Below are 19998 nucleotides of genomic sequence, written 5' to 3'. Positions count from 1 at the left end.
CTCTGGAAAACCCAGCCACCGCACTGATCTCCTGCAGCGCACGGGGCAGGGGAAGCAGCGCTGAGGCAAGGAAGCGGAGCCGCAGGCCGGGCGGGGAACAGCGGGCCGGAAGCAGGAAGCCGAGCAGCAGCCCGGGCAGGAGCGGAAGTGACGCGATGGCGGGCGGGGCGAGCTGTGGCCCCGCCCCCAGGCTCGGAAAGGTGGGCGTGCGCCGGAGGAGCCCGGGCGGGAGGGGTCTGGGCCTGACCCGGGAAATGGCAAACCCCTCCCCCCCCCCCCGCTGAGGCTTTCGTCCCAGGGGGCAGGAGAAGGTGCAGCAGGGTGTGCCTGTCCCCACCCCTGCGCTGGGGAGCCGGGAGGGAATGGGCCCGAGGCGTAGGGAAGGGGAGGGTGGGATTTTCACCTGCCTTAAAGACCTAAACAGTCCGGGTGGGGGGGCTCCATTTCTACAAGGGGGGGTGCAGCCGTGCCGCTGCATCCCCTCTGGATCCAGCCCTCACCCCATCTACAGCAGCACTCCCCCCCACCACTAGTAAAAGAGGCACTGGAGTAGGGGCTGTTGCGGTGACAAGGGAAACGCCATATCAGAGGGTGGATTAAAACACCATTTGTCCGGCTCCGTAACAGAGGCCGGTGACGGCGACAGCAGCAGCGAGTCCTCCGGCGGGAGCTGGACCGCCGAGGACAGAGAGGACACTTGAACTGAGTATGTGACCCCGCAAGCGTGGCCTGGGCTGGGGGACCAGGATGGGCTTAGTTGTTTGGTGTGTTGCATGCGGTGCAGGTATTGTAACGGGTTCAGGTGGCCAGCGGGCCTTTGTACGGGGTGGTTTTTGTAGCGGGGGAAGCTTTTTCCTTTGGTGGTGGGATATGAAGAGTGTAGATGTGTATGTATATATAGACATATCTTTAAATAAATAAATACAAATCTGGGCCCATGATGTTCTTCTGGTGTGGTTTAGTACCCGCTGAGGTGTTGGGGCTTAACGCCCATTTTATGGAAATGGGAGGCTCCTCCCTAGCTTGCTTCTGCACCATATGGCTGAGGGCAGGCAAAACTTGGGAGCATCCGAACCCCTAAGCCCCTGGACTTGGGTCTGCACGTAGGATGCCTGCCAAAGGAAATATCTGAAGCCTCTGGCAGGGGTGGAGGATGTTTGCCGGTTGTAGGGCGACTTATGATTCTGCACTGACTCACGGATTTGGACTTGATTTGGCCTGGAACACAACCGTTTTGTTTTTTTTTAAAAAGAAAACTACATCAGAGATGCATCTGTGAAAGAGTCCACCAGGTCCAGACTGAGGACACTGTCAGCTGGCCAGGACCAAAGCTCTCTGCCAACTCCATTAAGCACCTGCGCCAGCGAGGTCCGGCCGAAGCTCCCAGTCCAAGCAGGGCAGGGACTGCACATCTAACCCAGACCTGAATCTGGGGTCTACCTGGTGAGTGAGGCTTGCAGGTGCAACACTCTTCAGCATTTCACAGGCCTGTGGAAGGGTCTCTAAGCTCATCTATGACTGAACGCCTCTCCACCCACCCTGTAGGGCAATAAACCCATCCTCCTGGGAACTAGATGTGAGGAACCAACATATCCTTTCCCCATTCACTTACCCCAGCAAGAACAGGGCAACACTCTTGGGCAAAGGTAGCATCAGTAATAGAAGAGGGACCCAGCAGGTCTCCCCTCATCTCAACAGGCTCCTCTGAAAGGAGTGGAAGTAACTTGGCATTAAAATAGCACCAAGTCTCCATGTGCATCCCCAGCTACCTGGCCCCTGCCCAATAGCCACACTAGCAGCACGTAAAGACATGCAAGAGCGAGCAGATTATGCTATTGTGAAGTGAGGGTGACATAGAAGGCAACAGATGATAAAGGAAACATTTCTGTTCCAACCAGTTGCCTCTACTCCAAGCCATAGGCAGGGGCTTCAGGAATTGGTTTCTAGTGGAGGGAAGGAAGTGGTAGGGCCAGTGCAAGCAAGGCCCTGAGCCAGGGAGGGGTAGAGGGAAAGTTTCAGGATAAATCCTTGCTCCCATCCTTTCTTCTCCCCCTGCAAAAGTTTGCAGGCAGAGGGCTGATTTTTTTAAAGCTCATTTTATTGTTCAGGAAAATCTGTAAGTTGCAAGAGTTAAAAAAAAAAGTTGCCATGTACAGGCACAGGCAGCTTAGGGAACAGGCAGTGGCCCTTTCAGTTCATAGGGCTCGCTGATCAGGTTACACAGCTGCCAAGACGGATCTCTGCATCAATAAAAACCCCCAAACAAACACTCTCCTACCCCATACCCCCTGCGCCCGCACACACACACACACACACACTAATCCTAGACTGGTGCCCCTCTTAAGTCTCTAAATATGGGCAGACAACAGCATTCCACTGCTGCAGCAAAGATGCAGGAACTGCCCAGTTCGGGCAGTGCTGCTCAGCCAGCTCCTCCCAGAGACCAGCATCAGCAGCACAAAGGCACAGACCACTCAGCCTTGCAAGGGTGCAATGCTGTGACTACAGGACACTACAGACCCTGGCAAGAGGCCTCCCAGCTGCTTGCTCTAGGGGAAGGTGTGGACTGGCACCAGAACCCATGCTGGGAACCAGAGAGGGTGAGGGAACTAGGTAGAGAGGCATGAAATTCTTAAGAGAAGGGGCAGAGGGAAGGGAGGGAGGGAAGTGTGACATGAAGTGGCAATGGGGCTAACATCTCACACTAGGCAGGCCAGAAAAAGGCGAGAGAGATCCCTCTCCCTGTGGAAGCTAGCTTCCCTGTCTAAAGCAGGATCTTGCGTTACCGTCTCCCATCTACAGAACAGCTCCAAATGAGATACCAGAGGCCCTGCCAGGCAGACAGACAGCTGAGCAGCTTAAAAGAAGGTCATCTCTTCCTCCTCCCCGCCCCACCCCCAAAGTAGTTTCACAAGTCACTGGTGGCATCAAAGCCATCCATCCATCCATCCAGGCCCAGTCATAGATCCCCAGGTCACTGGTTTACTCGGAGTCACTGGAATCACAGTAGAAAAGCTCATGGCAATTGTCCAAGTACCCAAAACCTTCTTGCAACAGGGCACAGGTGAGTTCCCACTGGACAAGAAAGAAGTCATCTCCCTCTTCGTCGGAGCTCTCTGAAGGAGAGGGATTGAACACCTGCAACACAGGACATGACAAGCTCACCACACACAGGAAAACTACAAACCTGCAAAGGAGTTCAAAATGGAGCTACTCCCAGGAAGGAGTCTGATAGCAGCCATCATCTTCCATAGACCTGCCCTGCCTTGGAAACCATGGTGCAATAGGCAGTCGAGACAAACCCAGACCACGTGCTAGGAACGAGATAGAGGAGCTCCATGCCAACCCCAGCTCTCCCAGTACAGAGGCTGCTACGGTGCCAGGACTCACAGGCCAAGTGCTCTCCGAGGCACACTGACAGTTGCAGCTGGATCTGTGCATTACAGTCTTTCTGCTTCCAGGCCCCAATCCTGCAGAGTTGAGTTACCAGCCTCAGCCTTTTTTTTTTTTTTTTTTTTAAGTGTCTGGGCAAAACTGTAGGAATGCAGCCGAGCAGTAGACCTCAAGCCACCCAAGTAACTGCAGTACACGGGCCTCGAACCATTTAAATACTTACAGATTTCATCCTGCAGTTAAAAGGCTACAGCAGCACAGAGTTTAAAAGTTCAGCTGAAATTATCAAACTAAGCAAAATGGCAAAGTTTGCCATTTGGGTTTAACAAGAAAGGCCTGGTGGGAAGCATCACACAGGCAGGCCTTGGCATAAACAACACATGGCTCAGTCAAGCTTTAGCTCATGCACATCAGCAGTAGTGGTGGATGCAACCCTCAGCATAGCCACACCATAATATTTCTCTTAAGTTGTGAAGTCAGCCTCATCAGAGACTGTAACAATAAGGAGAATGGAAGACAGGAGGGAGATGAACAGCAATCCAAGACAGTAAAAGAAATTCCACCTTTTGGAAGGGAGCATTTTCACAAGAGTATAAATCCCAGTGATTGACCCCTATGTCAAATCTGGTTTGCAGACTCCAAGTAAAACCAAGGGTTTAAGTGAATCAATGTGAGAATGTTTGCTAGGAAAAAAAAAAAAAAAAAGTGTCTCTCACCCCATGGGTCATGACCCAGAAATGGGTCACAAGATATACAAGAAGGTCATGAGCAACTTGAAAAAAATGGAACAACAAAATAGATTCTCCTTCAAAAGAAAAAAAAAAAAGTGTGGGAAACCATGGCTTTTCCCTTGCAATGGGCTGTGGGTCAGGACTGGCCATCAGTGCTCATAAAATGGGTCCTGGTACAAAAATAAAAGTTGAGAACCACTGCAGTAGAGTAAGCCATGTGTACAAGATGGGTGTAGACTGGAGGAAAAAGCTGGAGAGAGATCAGCGGATCCAAAGCAGCTTGCTGCTGGTTTGTGTCCCATCTTCCCCACCCCCGCTACACAGTTTCAGGGAGCTCACGGAGTCACTAGAGGCCCCTGGGATAGGTGGATACAGAAGAAAAGCTAGCTGGGACACTTGCCACGATCTCTCACCAAATCCCAGCTCCAGCAAGGTTTTGAGCAGCACCATTTTTTATTCTTCACCTGCAGAGCAGTGGCCAGGTCTGTTGCATCCAGCCTCCCTCTCCAGCCCCAGCAAACATCTGCCCCTCATGGCTCAGGAGTCTTGAACCAGCCAGACTTACCACGGGGCTTCCTCTGTGTTGCGGCCTGTGCCGAGGGGGTCTCGTGGCAGGGCACTGGCCTCGAGGCAGCTCATGCAGGTAGATGCACTCCGATTTGAAGGGACAGTGGCCACGACCTCGGACAAAGAACTTGCATCTGATTTTTCTAGGAGAGTTACATTCTCGTGAATTCAGATGGAAAATTTTCAAGTGCTGGTAGAAGACCCACCTATGAGCCAGCAGAGTCAGGGCCTGCACCCTTGGGACAACAGGCATCTCTGCAGGTCCGTCCCACCCTACCTGACCATGTGCAGGTGTCACCCACTTACCCAGTCCGTGCCTTGAAGGTTTCTATCAACTTCTCTTTCTCATTCATGTCAGAGACCCAGTATTTGTGGGGGATGAAGTAACTGGACATGACTCGACACTCGGGGCAGGCCCTACGGGCAGAGCAGGGGATTTCATCAGCATGGAGGGCACTGCCCCTAGGGACCAGGCCAGTCCTCAGGCAGGCAGTGCTACCACCTATTTCACAAGAGCCCAAAGCACTAAACCCCACCACACAACAACAGCCAGTAGAAGTTGTTGCTGGAGTGGGTATTTGGTAGGCAATGAAGCCATCACCAGCTCAGTCTAAAGCGAGGGGGGAAAAAAAAAAAAAAAAACCAACAACCCCTGCTCATGAGGCTGTTGTGACTGGTAAAGCTTGAAGGTAGATGGTTTTTTCTTGTCAGATTGTGACTCTTTAAAAAAAAGGAGGAAAAAAAAAAGAGCCCACTATGAGATGCACTAGATGCTTCAAGTCCTAGGCAGGTTTCCCATTTGTTCAGGGAACAATGATATAACAATACTGAGAACAGGACTCAGAAAGATTGACCCTACCACCTCCTCCATCTCATTTATCTTCCCAGTGCAACAGAAAAAAAAATAATGAGCATTAAAAAAAGACCACTGTTGGTTGCAGCAGGGGCTCTGCAGCAACCTGGAAGATGGGGTCAAAAAGAAATCATAAGGCAAAGCCATACGAGGAGTACAGAAGAGCAAGCAGTGTAGGGGCAAGCAGCAGAAACGCTCATCAGCTAGCTAAACACCTGTTAGCACAGGAGGAGAGGTAGCCGGAAAGGACTCTATACATGCAATAGAAAGAAAAAAAAAAAAAAAAAAAAAAGGACAAAGGGAACTTGGGGGATGTATTAGTAACAGGGAAGAAAGAAAAACCCCCAAAACGCTGAGATAGGAGGCCGAGCGCAGAGCAGCAGTGCCAACCACAGCATGCCTTGCCAATGGACCCATCCACCCACCTTGGTGACTGCCACAGGCACTCACTTTATCACGGCGTTCTGAAAGTCGCGGCTCTTCCGCCACTTGCTGATGCAGCCAACGCAGTAGGCATGGCTGCAGTTGGGGAGGATCCCAAACAGGCGCTCCTGAGGCAAGGCCTTCTCATAAACCTTGTCCATGCAGATGCCACACACCACGTCCTTGCTCTTCATCTCCACCCCAGCAGCAGCGCCGGCTCCCAGCTCCCCGGCAGCCTGCAGAGAGCCACAGCAGCAGGTGGCATGTACTGCAGAGGCTGGCTTTCAGTGCTGCCCATTTGCATTCCCCACTGGGGAGAGCAGAAATCCCAACCCCCCACCCCCTCTGGAGGGGGCATCATGCCCCACACACCTCCATGCTGTGAGCGGATGGTAGGATGGTCTTGCTGGACATGACTTCTGGCTCCAGAGGAGCTCTCTCAGGTCCCGTCTCTCCTCTTCTGGAACCTGCCCAGGAACAGAACTATTAGTACAACACTCAGCGACTGCAAGAGTCCTGTTCACCCATAAAGGGAAGAAGGGATTTGAAGAGCCAGACTGCAAGTGGGAGCCTGCTGTACAAACTTGCAGCCATCTTAACCTCCAGGGCTGCATCCCAGCTCCATACAGAGTCTGTCCAGCAGAGAGCTGCTCAAACAAAAGCCACCTATGGATGCCAACTTGCCAGCCCGTCTCATCTCAGCTAGATTGGACAACATTGTAGGGTGCGTTGGAAAGCACTGCTTACTCAGACCGTCTGCAAAACCCACCCGTCTCCGGTCCCACACACCCTCACCCGAGTCCTGCTGGGCCTGCCGTGGGACAAACTCGCTGCTGAGGGCCCAGTCTGGGGGGTGCCGGGTGTCAGGGACATTTTCTTTGTCATACTCTTCCTCTTCAAACTCGGTGCTCAGATACATGAAGTTCAGCTGCAGCTGTGCGACGCTGGGGACCGCCGGCGCAGAGCCGCGCCTGGCTCCTCCTCCCCAGCTCCTGGCTATTGCCTCTGGCACGCTGGCCGGCTCTGAGCCCCGGCGGCTCAGCAAGGGAGGCTCAGACCCGCACTGGCTCCAAGCAGGCCCTGGGTTTCCTTGGATGTGCTGGTAGCTGGAAGAGTCAGAGGGAGGAAGCCACATAGGGAGGTGCAGGGGGAGGCACAAGGTAGCACCCAGATCGGGCAGCATTGCTCCAAGGAGCATGGACAGTGGGACCTGGAGGGAACAGCTCCTGCTCTATCCACCAGGGAAGCTGTTTCTACAAGTCTAGTGGATCAAGACCCCCACCACCAACTTTAGTGGAAGATATCTACACCCTATTTCAGCATAGGACTTTCAACAGCCAAAAATTGTTTTTAAAAAAAAAAAAATCATCTCCTGGTATGCAGGAGGCAGGAGAAAGAAGCTGGTGTTGTGGGAGCTACCACTCCAGTTACACTCTCCCAGGCTGTGCCTGCCTGGACCCCGTCTTCATCCGAACCCTGGGCAAGGAGGTGCCCATAGCAAAATCCCTGCACCCCCTCCCAGCCTCCACTGGTGCTGCCAATGGAGAATTGGGACTTGTTAGACAAGACTCTGGAGACTCTCGCTCCCCAGCTTCTGCACAGGCTGGGAGCAGGAGCACGTGTACCAGGGTGTGGTCTAGGCTGCTCAGAGGAGCCCGTGACCCCAGCCTCTAGCATGGGTTCGGACTATCGTAGGCCACATCCTCACCTGCAGCGGTCTCCGTAGCCACAGAACCCGTTCTGGAAATACCTACAGATCTGGGCCGACTTCCTGTCGTGCAAGAAACGGCAGTTCTGACCCCATCTGCAGGCTCCACGGGCAAAGTTCCTGCGGGAAAGGCGATTACATGCACTCGCATGATGGACCAGCGCAGCCCGCGCAGCCCTGGGGCTGCCACCCCACAGCCCCATCCAAGCGGCACTCGCAAAGCCACTCCGGCCCCAAACTACAGCGAGCCCCCTGCTTCCCAGACTTGTGCAAGCACTGTTCAGTTGGACTGGGCAGACCTGCCGGAGGCCGCAGAAATGTGACCCCATGTTCCCCTGGGCCCTTATAGCCAGCAAGGTTCACCCAGTGCAAGCCAGGTGGCTCACGGCAAGAGGCTTCTCTCTACCCAAGCTTTTGTATCCTATCCAGTGCTGGTTTGTTTCTTTGCTAGGGGGGCAAAGCAGGAGCATATTGGGCTTCTTGGGAGTTGCATCTAGTTCCCGCGGGTGCCTGGGAGCTGTGCGGCCTCACCGAGCCACAGTGCATTAAGAAAGGAGCCTCTGAACTGAGATCACAAGTGGTCTGGGAACAGAGCAACAGCCACCCTCTTTCCTTAAAAAAAAATGCCCCAGGTCGTTAGCCAGATCAACTCTAAATCCTTTGAACCGTTCATGAACCATAAGTGGCCCTACAACCAACAAGTACCCTGCACCCCAAACTTTTCAGCCTGGGGGTTCAGATGGCTGCCAAAAGATCTGCAAGTATCCTACGTGCAGGCACAAGCCTGGAGACGTGCCCCCAAGTTTTGCTGGCTCTCGGCCATATGGCCGCAAGAGAAAGCTAGGGAGCAACAGCCACCGGGGAAGGACAGGGGGGCAGTTTTTCCCCATGGATACTGCACTGGGCACCCTGGAGCTTGGGGGAGCAGCCTGGCTGGCTGGGATGCCAAAGCCCCAGGGCAAGGAAGGGAACAGACCAGGAGCACTCCCTAGCCCTCAGGCCATCTCAGCTCAGAGAGGACCCCCATCCTCCACTGCCCAACAGCTTGGACAAAGGAAGAGGCCTGGAGAGTCGGGCACCCCCTGGGGGAAGTGGAGGAGAAAAGCACTCATCCCAAAATGGCTGTGCCCCTTTGCAGCCCCCTCCCCTCTCCAGACCAGCTTCCAGGCATCCATCACCCCTGGAGCTTTCACACCCACGTTTCAGACTCCAGGATGCAGCAGCCACCAGCTGGTGCTAAAAACAGCACAAAGAAACCTTAACCGACGACAGGAAGTCCTGAGCCAGGCACTGGGGAAACCCAGAGGGGAGAAAACACCAGTGCTGCTAGTGCCTTAAGCTCCGCTGCTTCTGCAGTCAGCATCCATGATGCAAACCCCTGGCCCTGGAAAGTCTGGGCAGACCCACGCCTGGCCAGGCAGGAACAGCAGGGCCTCTAGGGCCAGCACAAAGGGTTAACTCCAGAGCCTACTTAGGGCCAGCTGAAGGCTCCCATTAGCCAGGTGCAAACCCCCCTCCAAGAGCCACCCAGCCCCAGCAAACAGGGCAGAACCTCAGGGCACTGCCAGTCTGCAGCCAGGAGCCCCCTTGCCCCCAGCCCTTACCTGCACAACACCCTTGCACAAGACCCCCTGTTGCCTTGAGCCCCTCCTGTGCCCACCACTGCCCCAGGCTCCATCTTGTAGGATGCCAGCTCTAAGGGCCAGCTGGCCCCTCCAGAGGTATTTATGGCAGGGGAGGGGTTTTCCACCAGCCCTCCTCCAGGGCTGGGCCTCTGCAAAAGGGAGCACCTAGCTCAGCCCTGGCTTATCAGATGCAAGGAGGGGTCCCCACCTCTTCCCTCCCCCTCCCCATGATGTGATCCTCAGCAGGAGGTGCTGGGGCTGGAGGGTTACACCCAGAGCTGTAACCCCTTCAGTGCTGGGCTGGGAGGGGGCCAGCTGTGTTTCTGCCCATGGAGACGGAAAGCTGGGTAGACAGCAGCATCCAGGGCAGTGGGGGTGCCCCGCTCCCAGGCACTGCACACAGCCGGTGCCTGCAAAGAGCAAGGGGGTCTCGTGGTTGAGCAATAGGAGAGCTGGGTGCAGCCCCTAGCTATGCTACAGCCACCCTAGGCAAATCTTTTAACCTCCTGCTGCCTTAGTTTCCCTCCCTCTTATTGGAGCTAACTCTTCCTCCTTTTGCCCACCTATTTATGTAGGTGGTAAGTGTGTGGGGGCAGCAACCCCTCAAAGCCAGGGGTGCCTGATGGAGCCGTGAGATGGGCATCGTTGCAGCTCCAGGGCTGTTTGTTCAGGATCAGGATCGGACCCCTGCTTGCCCCAGCTCTGCAGCGGGCACCTGGTCATGGGGGCTGGGCAGCCAGGATGCCAGCCACATCGCTCCCTCACCTTCTACTGGCTGCAAAAAACTGGTCTGCCACAGTCCGGCTAGTCTGTTGTACTGCTGGGCTTGGGAGAGCCCCTGACCACATGTGCAGCACCTAGCGCAAGGGCCCCATGAGCTGCCACTAATGCAGCCCTAAAGCCTGGGGCAGGGCAGGGACGAGTGAGTTGTTTGTGCCGGGGCAAGTCTTCACTGCCTAATGCTACAATGGGTTAAGCGCTTTGTTTTTCTCCTGTACCCCATCAGTGCCCCTCTTCTCTTTTCCTCTCCCTCCCCTGCCCTTTGTATTCTAATCAGTGCTGCCTGTTTGGAGGCCCTGCTTCCTGCACTCCCTCCTCAGCATCTGATGAAGGAAATGGCTGCTTACTTGGTTAGTCTATCCTGTGCACACCCACCCTGTCTTTGGCCTAATGCAGCCAGGCTTTCAACTGGTGTAGCTGGGACACAACTGAGAAGCGACTTCCTCCCTCCTCAGTCGCCCTGTATGAGGTCAAGCACAGTCTGAGCTAAGCCCAAGTTAGAACCAAGGTTTTAGTTTTATCCTAATGGTGAGGATGAATTTGACCACTTGAAAGCAAGCAGGCAGTTACCACCTGTGAAGCAAAGAGGAAGAGGCAAGAGATTATCTACAATGGGGCCATGAAACCATTGGTTTTGATGCCTGGTAAAATCACGGCTCTGTTGGCAGGCTACCTGAAGGTATTGTATAGGTTTCCTTTGGGGACAGAGGGCAGGGCAGGGTGGCACCTTACAGGCTGACTGGTTTCAGAGAAGCGGGAGCTTTCATAGACAAAAGCCTGCCTGAGGACGAAGACTGAGGATCAGGCCTGGGCTGGTAGCTGTGCCGATAGCATAACCCCCCTGGGGTTCAGGCATCGCTGTCCTACTGCAGTTGGTGCAGCGGGTGAGGATAGCCCAGGTTATGGGGGTTGGCAGGCGTGGGACTCTGGACTCGGCCGAGGGCGGTGACAAGGTCTGGTCGCATCTGTGGAGGGGTGGTGGGGGGGCATCAGTGGAGCCACTGGCTTCTGTTGATGAGTCTTCACCAGGAGCAAACTACCTTGTCTTTAGCTTGGGCTGGGGCTGCTGGTTCCCCGGACCAGATGGAGGCACTGGAAACCTAGAGGCTTGTCTCCCATCTGCCCCAGTATGCACAAAATACCACCCACCTCCCCGCACCACGCTTCGTATTCCTGGAGCCTCACACCCCCAGCAGCAGCACTGCCCCTGCTGTGACCCCCTCCCCCCTGCAGAGACCGCGCCAGGGGGATCCCCAGGACAGTCACTGCCGTGCTGCTTGCTCCTTCCCCCATGCTCTGCATACAAGGAAATGAGACTGTGGAATAGCAAAGAACGCAGGTTCCCCGCTTGAGTCATCTGGGGGCTTCCTGGAGGCCTTGGCCAACTGCTCTTCTTCTGCATTCAGAGTTTGGTGATAAAGTGCCCGTGGTCCATGGGGCTGCGTTGGCCCAAGGGGTTCAAGACCCCCATTCATACTCTTTGGTGCTGTTTCCCATCCTGCTCCCGCTGCTCTCTGGGCCACTGTAGCAGGTAACAGCCTGGAGAAGTTTTCCCTCCCCAAACATGTTTCAAGCCAGACCGGCTGTATTTAAAGCAGGGATAAACTGCTCTGTCCTGGCAGCAGCAGTGCCAGGGTGCTATTGCTGTACACAGACAGCAGCGCAGCTCAGGCAAGAAGCAGAGCATGACATAGTACCTGACCCCCATCACATCCCCCAGCAAGCCTGAATGGGTGTGTCAGGTCGGAGGCACAGATGAACCCAACCCCTCGTTTTGGTTTCCAAACCTTGAGCAAGCTACACATTTCCCTCCCCCAAGGAGCCAGTTGTGCTGCCTTTAGAGCTTCCCCTATGCTTCCTTTTCTTTTGTGTAAGTAGCACGCTTACCATTCACAGCTTTTGAACCACAATCACTGAGAGGAATGGGGTAGTTCACAACCCATTGTTTCAGGCTGCAGACAGACAGGGCCTGTATGGGGTCCCACTCACCTTCCTCCACAGCTTAACACTCAGATAAAAGCCGAGACTCTGGGGAACTGTGTGCTCACCCCATGCCAGGGGCAGGCCCTTTGTGCCACCCTCCCCTCAGCCCAGGACTCTGCTTGCTGTCTGGAGGTGCGTGTCTGGGCCCCAGGGGAGATGACGTGACCTTCTCCACCTTGAATGACTCGGTGTAATTAGAGGGTGAAGGCTTGTCTCATGCCCTGCCGGCAGGCTGACCCCTGTGAGCATCTTCCGACAAATGCTTCCAACCTACAAAGGTGTAGGTTGGAGCCGTGTTGGTCTAAGGACATAGGTAGACAAGGTTCTTGGGGTGAATCTGGTATCTTTTATTAGACCAGCTGAAATAGTTGGAAAACCATTGTTAAGCAAGCTTTCGGGTTCAAAAACCCTTCGTCAGGCTAAGGAAGTTTCAGCAGTCGGTGTGTGCTCTCCCTGGATAGCATGAAAAGTAAAGAGGCCAGAGGCTGGGCTGGTAAGCAGGTAGGCAGTAGGCAGCGAAAATGTAGATTGAGGAGTCAGTGGGTGAGAGACAGGCAGGGAGGGAAGAGAGAGAAGGGGGATGAATAGTGGAGAGATACCTAGGGAGTCAGATGTCAGGCAGGTTATAATGTGTCATAAATCCAATGTCTATAGTTAGTCCATGATTTCTAGTATCCGGATGGTGGGAACAGCTATGGGCACCAAAACGGCCCCACAGTATGCCAGCCTTTTTATGAGCCACCTGGAAGAAGACTTCCTCAAGAACTGCACCATCAAACCCTTGTTATACTTAAGATATATCGATGACATCTTCATCATTTGGACTGAACACCTACAACCCCTGACTGAGTTCCATCAGAAATTCAACAACCACCATCCCTCCATCCAACTTTCTCTAGAGTACTCCAGCACCAACATTTTTAGACACGATGATCAGTATCCAGAATGATAAAATACAGACCACCTTATACAGGAAACCCACAGACCAACATACATATCTGCACAGAACCAGCAATCACCCTAAACACACCAAAAAAGCTGTGATATACAGGCAAGCCCTCAGATACCACCAAATTTGCACTGAAGAGAGCACCCAGGATTGCCACCTCACTAATCTTAAAAAGGCTTGCTTAATAATGGTTTTCCAGCTATTTAAGTTGGTCTAATAAAAGATATCAGATTCACCCAAAGAACCTTGTCTACCTCCAACCTACAAATGCTTCCAAATGCAAGGATCTTGCTTGCTACGCAGTTTAGGGTGATAACAATCTTGGCTACACAATTTATTGCTCGAGTTCTCCCTCGAGCATCCTCCTTCAGCCTTGCTGGCTATGGCCAAGTGGGACCTGCACGTAGGACACCTGCCATGGATTTGGCAGTAGTATCTGGCGTCTGGCAGGTAGGACACTTGCTGGTGGTAGTGCCACACAGATGTGAACAATTAGGCTCTGCTCAGCTGAAACTTGGAACCTCGCTTGAACCAATTTGGACTGGAAACAAAATTCTAAAAAGAAAAAAGCAAGGGCAAGATCTGTACTGTAGCTCCTGCCCTTCCCGGCTCCCGTGACAAGTCATGAAATACAAGCTCGGTGGATCCGGAGAGGGCCGCCAAGTCGCAGTCCTGATCATCTCGCCCACGTGCTCGACAGCCTTCTTGTACCTGCCGCCTTCGTGCCAGTTCATGACTAGGAGCTTCCAGACTTCACAATCCTGAAGAACATGCTGGAAAAGCATGCTGTGTACCAAATGAAGGACCCAGCGCCACCTACCCTGTGCAGAAATCGGTGCCCAAGCTGCAGCGGGGTCTGTCGATCCCGGATCGGCCTCGTCACCCATCTTCAGACCCGCAGACGAGACGACTGTGGAAGACGATCGTCCTCGACTGCGCGGGATTGCTGCTGATGACGACGATGACAAGCTCAGTTTTAAGGCTTCGAAACACCCACCTGCTCCTGCTGCCACTGACCTCAGCAGCAGAATTTCAAGGTGGTAGAAATGAACCCAGAGAAGGGGATTTCCTCCATAATGTCCAATCCTACTCCCATTGAACGGGGCCTGTGACAGAGCCTATGCTCTTCTCCCAGCCTGTGCTCTGGGCCCTAAGCAACACAGGGGCCTCCAGGCAGAGACAAAACCTGTGATGTAGCTCCACATGCTCTCATAGCTGATCCATCAGATTTTTTATCAAGGATGGAGCCTTGCTGGTGAAGTGTCTGCGGATGCCAGCTGAGCGTAGTAGAAAGCGCTCTCACAGTCATGCTGTTGTCCAGCCAAAGTCTAAGTTGGTACTGAGCTGCTTGGCCCCCACGAAGTCCTGGCCGTGCAACTCCGCTACCTGGAGCGTAGTGCCAGAGCACAAAGCAAATGCTGGGGAGGCACCAGCTGCTGACAGGATCAGGGATGCAGACCTCTCTGCATGACCTCTGTATTAGACCCCTGATGCAGTAATAAAGTTGTATCTCAATACCCGCCGCACTCAAACGGACTCGAGTCTTGACTGGCGTCAAGAAGTGGAATTGGGACCAAGATGAGGAGACTACCCAGGAGCATTTGCCAAGGACGTGTTGGCTGCAAAGCAGAGAAGGGAACGGTAATAGTTTAATTTAAAGGGCAATCAAAGGATAGTGGCAGGCTGGAGTGAGCAGAGGAGGCCTCAGAGGATTTTTTCCCCTTTGCTCAAACAAGCTTTTTTCAAGGCCACTTTAGATATCAAGCAAGCAGGAACTTACTCCTGATACCCTTCAAGGCCATTTCAGACTCACAGGGAACTCAAGGGAGGCAGGAGGGGGATCCTGGCAGTGTCTTAGCAAATAAGTTAAGCATTAACACCTTAACCCCTGGCTTAAACCATCAAAACCAAAAAGTGAATGCAATGTCACCAGCCCATAGGTATGCCAGGCTGGGAGAACCAGGCTGCTCGCAGCTTGCACCAACACAGCCTATCTGTCCCCTACCCCCCCAGCTCAGCCAGGGCGGGAGCAGAGAGAGGGGTATTTGTACTTGGCTCCTTGCAGTGCGCTCTGTACTCTACGCCCCCAGCACCGAGCTCTGCACAGCTGGCCAGTGCTGGCTGCTGACTGCAGTTGCCCCCCCACCCCACACTGCAGAAAGTACCGATTAAGTCTGATCGTTGCTCGTAACCACTGTGGATCAGTGCTTGTGCAGCACCTAGCACAAGGGGGCACCGACCCACACCCGGGACTACAGTAATATCCCTGCTCCTACTCACACTACATGCAAACAGCCCCATTCAAGTAAGTGGAACAACCCACGAGCGATTCCTGGTCCACATAGCCTGGCTACCATCACCACCGCCGCCAGCATCACGGTGTCACAAAGCCCCCAAGTGGAGATGTGGAACGTGGCAGAAGTTGTGCTGCTGACAAAGCTATACCAGCTTCCTGAGCACACAGGTCCTGGACAGAAGCTCTCTCCTGCCAGCACAGCACCTTCCAGACCAGGGTTTTTGCTGGCACATCTACCTTGGCGAGGGGAGGGTGTACTATTGATGGTATAGTTATGCATGATCAGTGCCCCCGACCCACCCCAGTGTGGCAACAGGGGAGCGTCATAGCTGCAAATTCCCAGACACGGCCATTCCCAGCGAAAGCTCTTCGGCACTTCCTTCCCCAGGGAGGCTGGAAGGTGCAAGAACCTTCAAAGAAAGTATTACAAGGCTCTGAAAGTGTCTTAAATATTTAGTTCATATTTATTTAAAGTTAAGTCAGTCTGTGGACACTATTTATATTATTAAAAACACTTGGAGGTTTGTACTTCTAGCAAAAATATACATTTCAGTTTGAGGATTATTACAACGTTGAAAGAGAGCATGAGTTCCTCCAGCATCGCCTGGGGCGAGGGGGCCGGGCATCGCAGCAGCCTCTCTGTTCACAGCATCTGGGCATCCAGTGCAGGGGGAGAGGGGAGAAAACAGACCCAGGGAAGTACCGGTCACAATCTGATCACAGCCCGGAGCTGGCGCTTCTCTGGCCCTGCTCACAAGGACTTAAAAAGTGCTGAACAAGCTGGATCAGCCTCACAACACCCCTGTGAGGTAGGGAAGGGAAATGGCTGTTCTGATAATACAGATGGGGAAACCGAGGCCCAGAGGGAGGGAGTGATATACTACGAGAGAAGAGCAAGTCTGTGCAGCTCCCGGTTTCTAGCAGCCCCCTGTCCTTGATCATGCTCTATTTGCTGAACGCATGTTACCCACCTGCAGGTGGGGCACGGAGATGGCACCGGGACCATCCCTCGGACCCTTGGCGCTCTGTGCTAGCCCCACCTACCCGTTTGGAGGCCCGCAGTCAGGCTGCCCAGCAAGCATGGGGAGGGAAGCAAAGTACCTCTCACTTTGGATTTTTAACTTATTGCACAGGGAAATTTGCTACCTCAGAAGGGGGTTGTCCCACAGCACTGTACAGTAACTCCAGCATGTCATGCTGCAATTACTGGTGGGCTCTGCAGGGTCAATGCATCATCTCTGGGTAGGGGGGCATCCCCCTTTCCCTTCCCCAGCCACTTGCTGCCCCTGACTTGGGTCCAGCTGCCTTGCATCAAACTAAACAAACAGATTCTGCCCGTGGAAGTGCTTGCACAGATGGGACCCTGGGTGACTGCTGTCACCCCTGGCAGAAAAGCAGATACATCCCTGGTTCAATCCTCTCTTCCCCTGGAGACAGAGACTCAAACACCACTTCAGTGTGGCTGCAGTGGGAGGGGGCAGGTCCCTCTCAGCTGCATGACAGGTGTTTTTGTTACTGCTGCTAGAAGGTGCGAGGGAAGCTCGCTCAAGGTTTTGCCGGTCACAGAGCCTGAGAGCAAAGCTGGTGCCCACAGCTGCCAGAACAAGTCCCTGCCAATGATACCAAAGTACTGTGGAAGCACGATGTTATGGGAGGCCCAGGTGCCCTAGGTCATCCCAGGACTCCCCTGAAAAGCCCCAGTCTTGTCATCACAACAAACAGGGCATTTCCCAGCTCCTGCCATAAATACTTGGTATTTATACTGCACTGTACAAACACTAGCTGACTCCCCTTCAACCTTTGCAAGGGAGATTCAAGTTTTATTAGACTCGCTTATGGGTCAGGGAAACTGAGGCACAGTGGTTACGTGGCTTGCAAGTTAACGGCTGAGCCAGAGTCAGACGTTCAGGCCTCCCAGGCCCGAGCTGGAGTTGCCCTCCAGCAGGAGGCCTCCCCAACACCGCAAAGTCAATGCCTGGCACAGTTCTAGCATTAGAGATGGAAGAGATCTACAAGGTCATGCAGCCTGTGGTCAACTCCCTCAGGCTGGGCCACATGGGGTCTGCAGAGGAGGGTGTGGGGTCAAAGCAGTGCATTCACCAAGGACTTTACACTACCGTAACAACTCTCCACCTGGAGCTAACCTCCCTTCAGGACCCAATGACCAGCATCAGTGCAGGGGGCAGGGCTTTGCCTTCTTGGCCACTGGCCTCATCCAATGCATCCTTGAAGACGTCTCACCCGCAAGGCCAGATTTCTCTCTCTGGACAGCTGCCTCCTCTCACTGGGCTGCTGGGTCAGGAGAGCTACACACAGATCCAGAAACCTGGATCTCTGTCCAAGCCGCAGTCGGCCAGCTCGGGAGTCCGAGACCCTCAGCCCAGGGCGTGCGAGGCCAAACCTGCTTCCATGCTACTCCAGTAAGCCACCCCAACTCTGGCCAGGGAGGGAACACACCTCTCTCTCCAGCAGGAGAATGGAGCCTCCACAGCCCATTCAAAGCTCATTGTCTGTGCCAAGGATGCCAATGGAAGTGCCAGTGGTGGTAGCTGTAGTAAAGCGGACACTTGTCCAGCAGGAACTGGATCTAGAACAATGACTTAATTCCCGACAGGCCACTAAAGAGCCATTAGGTAGGTGATCTACACGCTACAGACCAGGACTGGTTCTGAGATGAAGACCTGAGAGTGAAAAGTACTCTCTCTCTCTCTCTCTCTCTCTCTCTCTCTCATGAGCTCAGATTCATCCAAGCCTTCCTGCAGGCTAGAAATGACCCAGCTCCCCACTCCTCTTCTTCCACAATTGCTCCAAGCAAGCTGGAGCCCTGCCTAATGGGGCCCATAGCTATGATAACCCTAGTGCCCCCCTGCTCTGCTCTCTGTTGCCTGCTTCACAACACTGAACCCTTTTCCTCCACCCACCTAGCAGGGACTCAGGCCCTTGGGGCAGTTCAAGTCTGCCCCAGATTGGATAATGGACTCAACAGAAGTTCTAATACTGGCTCTGAAGACCCAGGTGAGCCAACCTCCATCTCACCTCTCCCTTCCTTCCCTACGTTCAAGCTTCTAGCCAGTGGTTTTCAATCTGTGGTCTGCAGATTCCTGGGCGCCCGCAGACTATGTCTAAGGGGTCCACAAAAGATGACTATGATCAATCAAAAGTATGTAAATACCCACACTGACAATTTGAAGGGGTCCCCACCTCCATTTGAAATTTTTTAAGCGTCCACAAATGAAAAAGGGTTGAAAACCACTGGTCTAGGTGAAGATAGGAGCACATGCCAAGGGGCAGGTGCCTTTGAAATTAAGGGTTGACAAGGACTAACTCAGGCCACGTGAAGACTCACACCTGTAAGGGAGCAGTATGGAAGGCAGGGGAGGACACATCTCTAGTAGAAAGCATGTGTGCCCTAGGCATTCAGGGGGAGCACAGCGGGTCTGTCCCCTGAGGAAGCATCGTACCCTTCTCCAAACACTCACAGTTTTCTCTGGGGAACTCGTACCCTGAGAGCCGCTTGCTTCTGTGACTGTCTTAGACCTCATGGCTCAGGACTGATAGCCTGTGGAGTGCAATACAAATAATACACAGCAGCTGCGAGATCTCAAGTGCAGTTCTGGGCCTGCAGATACTGGAGCTGCTCCGTGGTCTTCCTAGATCTGACCATCCCCTTGCTGCCGCTTTGTGGGCCCAGTGCTCCCACGGCCTGTTGACCTGGGTGGAAATGCACCAGCAACTCCTGAAGCAGCTGGGCTGTAGCAATGGAAATGGGTTTCACCCTTTAAGGTTGGTTAGTGCATATTAACGGAAGCCCTGGCCTACCCCGCGGTAACCGCAAAGTCTCATGGTGCTTTGCCCTATGTACCGTGTGTACTGATCATATAGAAAACAGTTTCCAGTAGAAGAAAATGGAAGACGGGGAAAGGGATTCTTTGCTGTCGCACAAAGAGTTCAGCAAGGGGTCGATGGCTTTAATCTCTCTCATAAATAAGCGCTCCTCAATACATGTCCTTGTAGATCTCCTGCAGGAGTGGGTGCAGTGAAGTTTCTGTCTCTGTCTTCTTGATCTTCTGCACCAGCTGTGCATGCTCTGTTACTAGCTGCCGCAGGTCAGCCATCTTCTGCAGCAGCTTGGGGAAGAGGTACTGGGCGTCAGGGTGGTTGGTCTGCAGGTGGAACTCCAGGGCTCGGAGGATGTTGTCCTGTATATCCTCCACCAGCTTCACGTTCATCAGGCCAGGGCGGTCTGTAGAAGAGAATGGACACAGCTTAAAGCATAGCCCAAGCATGACTTTCATTAAAATGAGTGGTTCTCAATCTTTTTAGGCTGAAGGCACCTCTCAGCGAGTGTCCCTTCTCTTTTAGCTTTTGCTTATTTCTTGACTACAGAAAAATAATAGAGCAGTTCTGTTGCAAAGAACTTGAAAAGCCTGCAGCAGGGCAGAATGTTTTTGACCCTGTGGATTCTTATTTGAAATCTCTGGGTTCATCCTGTGAATCACATGTCGGTGTTTGCACACCTAGCAGCGCAAAGACCTTAAGGAATGCTTTGATCCCTTTGCACGGCACCCTTAAAAGGATCTTGTGGGGCTGGCTTTTTTTGAGAATCACTGTATTAAACATTAGCCACGGGGGAGCACACAGGGTACTCCTAACCAGCCTGCCCAAACTTATGCACCGAGTCAGCGTCAGA

At 53.5% G+C, this 19998-nt stretch overlaps 2 protein-coding genes and 1 long non-coding RNA gene across 7 annotated transcripts in view; 1 reads left to right on the top strand and 2 right to left on the bottom strand.

The window, feature by feature from the left end:
* The first annotated feature begins 2086 nt into the window (after nt 1–2086).
* LOC109317833 lies at nt 2087–2864 on the top strand. Its single transcript, XR_002103128.1, has 2 exons — nt 2087–2561; nt 2618–2864. It is a non-coding gene; the product is annotated as an uncharacterized LOC109317833 (long non-coding RNA).
* LOC109317832 (probable E3 ubiquitin-protein ligase makorin-2) lies at nt 2618–9394 on the bottom strand. Of its 2 annotated transcripts, none has more exons than XM_019546759.1 (8): nt 9280–9393; nt 7676–7795; nt 6763–7073; nt 6340–6434; nt 5995–6203; nt 4998–5108; nt 4690–4834; nt 2618–3138 (listed from the first exon to the last, which is right to left on the bottom strand). In XM_019546759.1, the coding sequence occupies exons 1-8, from the start codon at nt 9351–9353 to the stop codon at nt 2983–2985; spliced, it is 1221 nt and encodes a 406-aa protein (XP_019402304.1). In that variant the 5' UTR covers nt 9354–9393; the 3' UTR covers nt 2618–2982. The 2 variants fall into 2 exon arrangements, with proteins under 2 accessions (XP_019402304.1, XP_019402303.1); XM_019546758.1 differs by having other exon boundaries at nt 2942–3138; nt 6757–7073; nt 9280–9394.
* A 6355-nt stretch (nt 9395–15749) lies between these two features.
* The window catches only part of PPARD (peroxisome proliferator activated receptor delta), a 28925-nt gene continuing 24676 nt past the window's right edge, over nt 15750–19998 (bottom strand). For all 4 annotated transcript variants that reach the window (XM_019546757.1, XM_019546753.1, XM_019546756.1 and 1 more), the window contains exon 7: nt 15750–19551. In XM_019546757.1, coding sequence (XP_019402302.1) covers nt 19304–19551 — 248 coding nt within the window. In that variant the 3' untranslated portion in view covers nt 15750–19303. The remainder of the gene's footprint in view (nt 19552–19998) is intronic.

Source organism: Crocodylus porosus, unplaced genomic scaffold (genome assembly GCF_001723895.1).
Source record: "Crocodylus porosus isolate Cpor-Errol unplaced genomic scaffold, CroPor_comp1, whole genome shotgun sequence".
Taxonomy (NCBI): domain Eukaryota; kingdom Metazoa; phylum Chordata; order Crocodylia; family Crocodylidae; genus Crocodylus; species Crocodylus porosus.
Note: the sequence above shows the minus strand (reverse complement) of the source record. Positions and strands in the feature narration are given on the sequence as shown.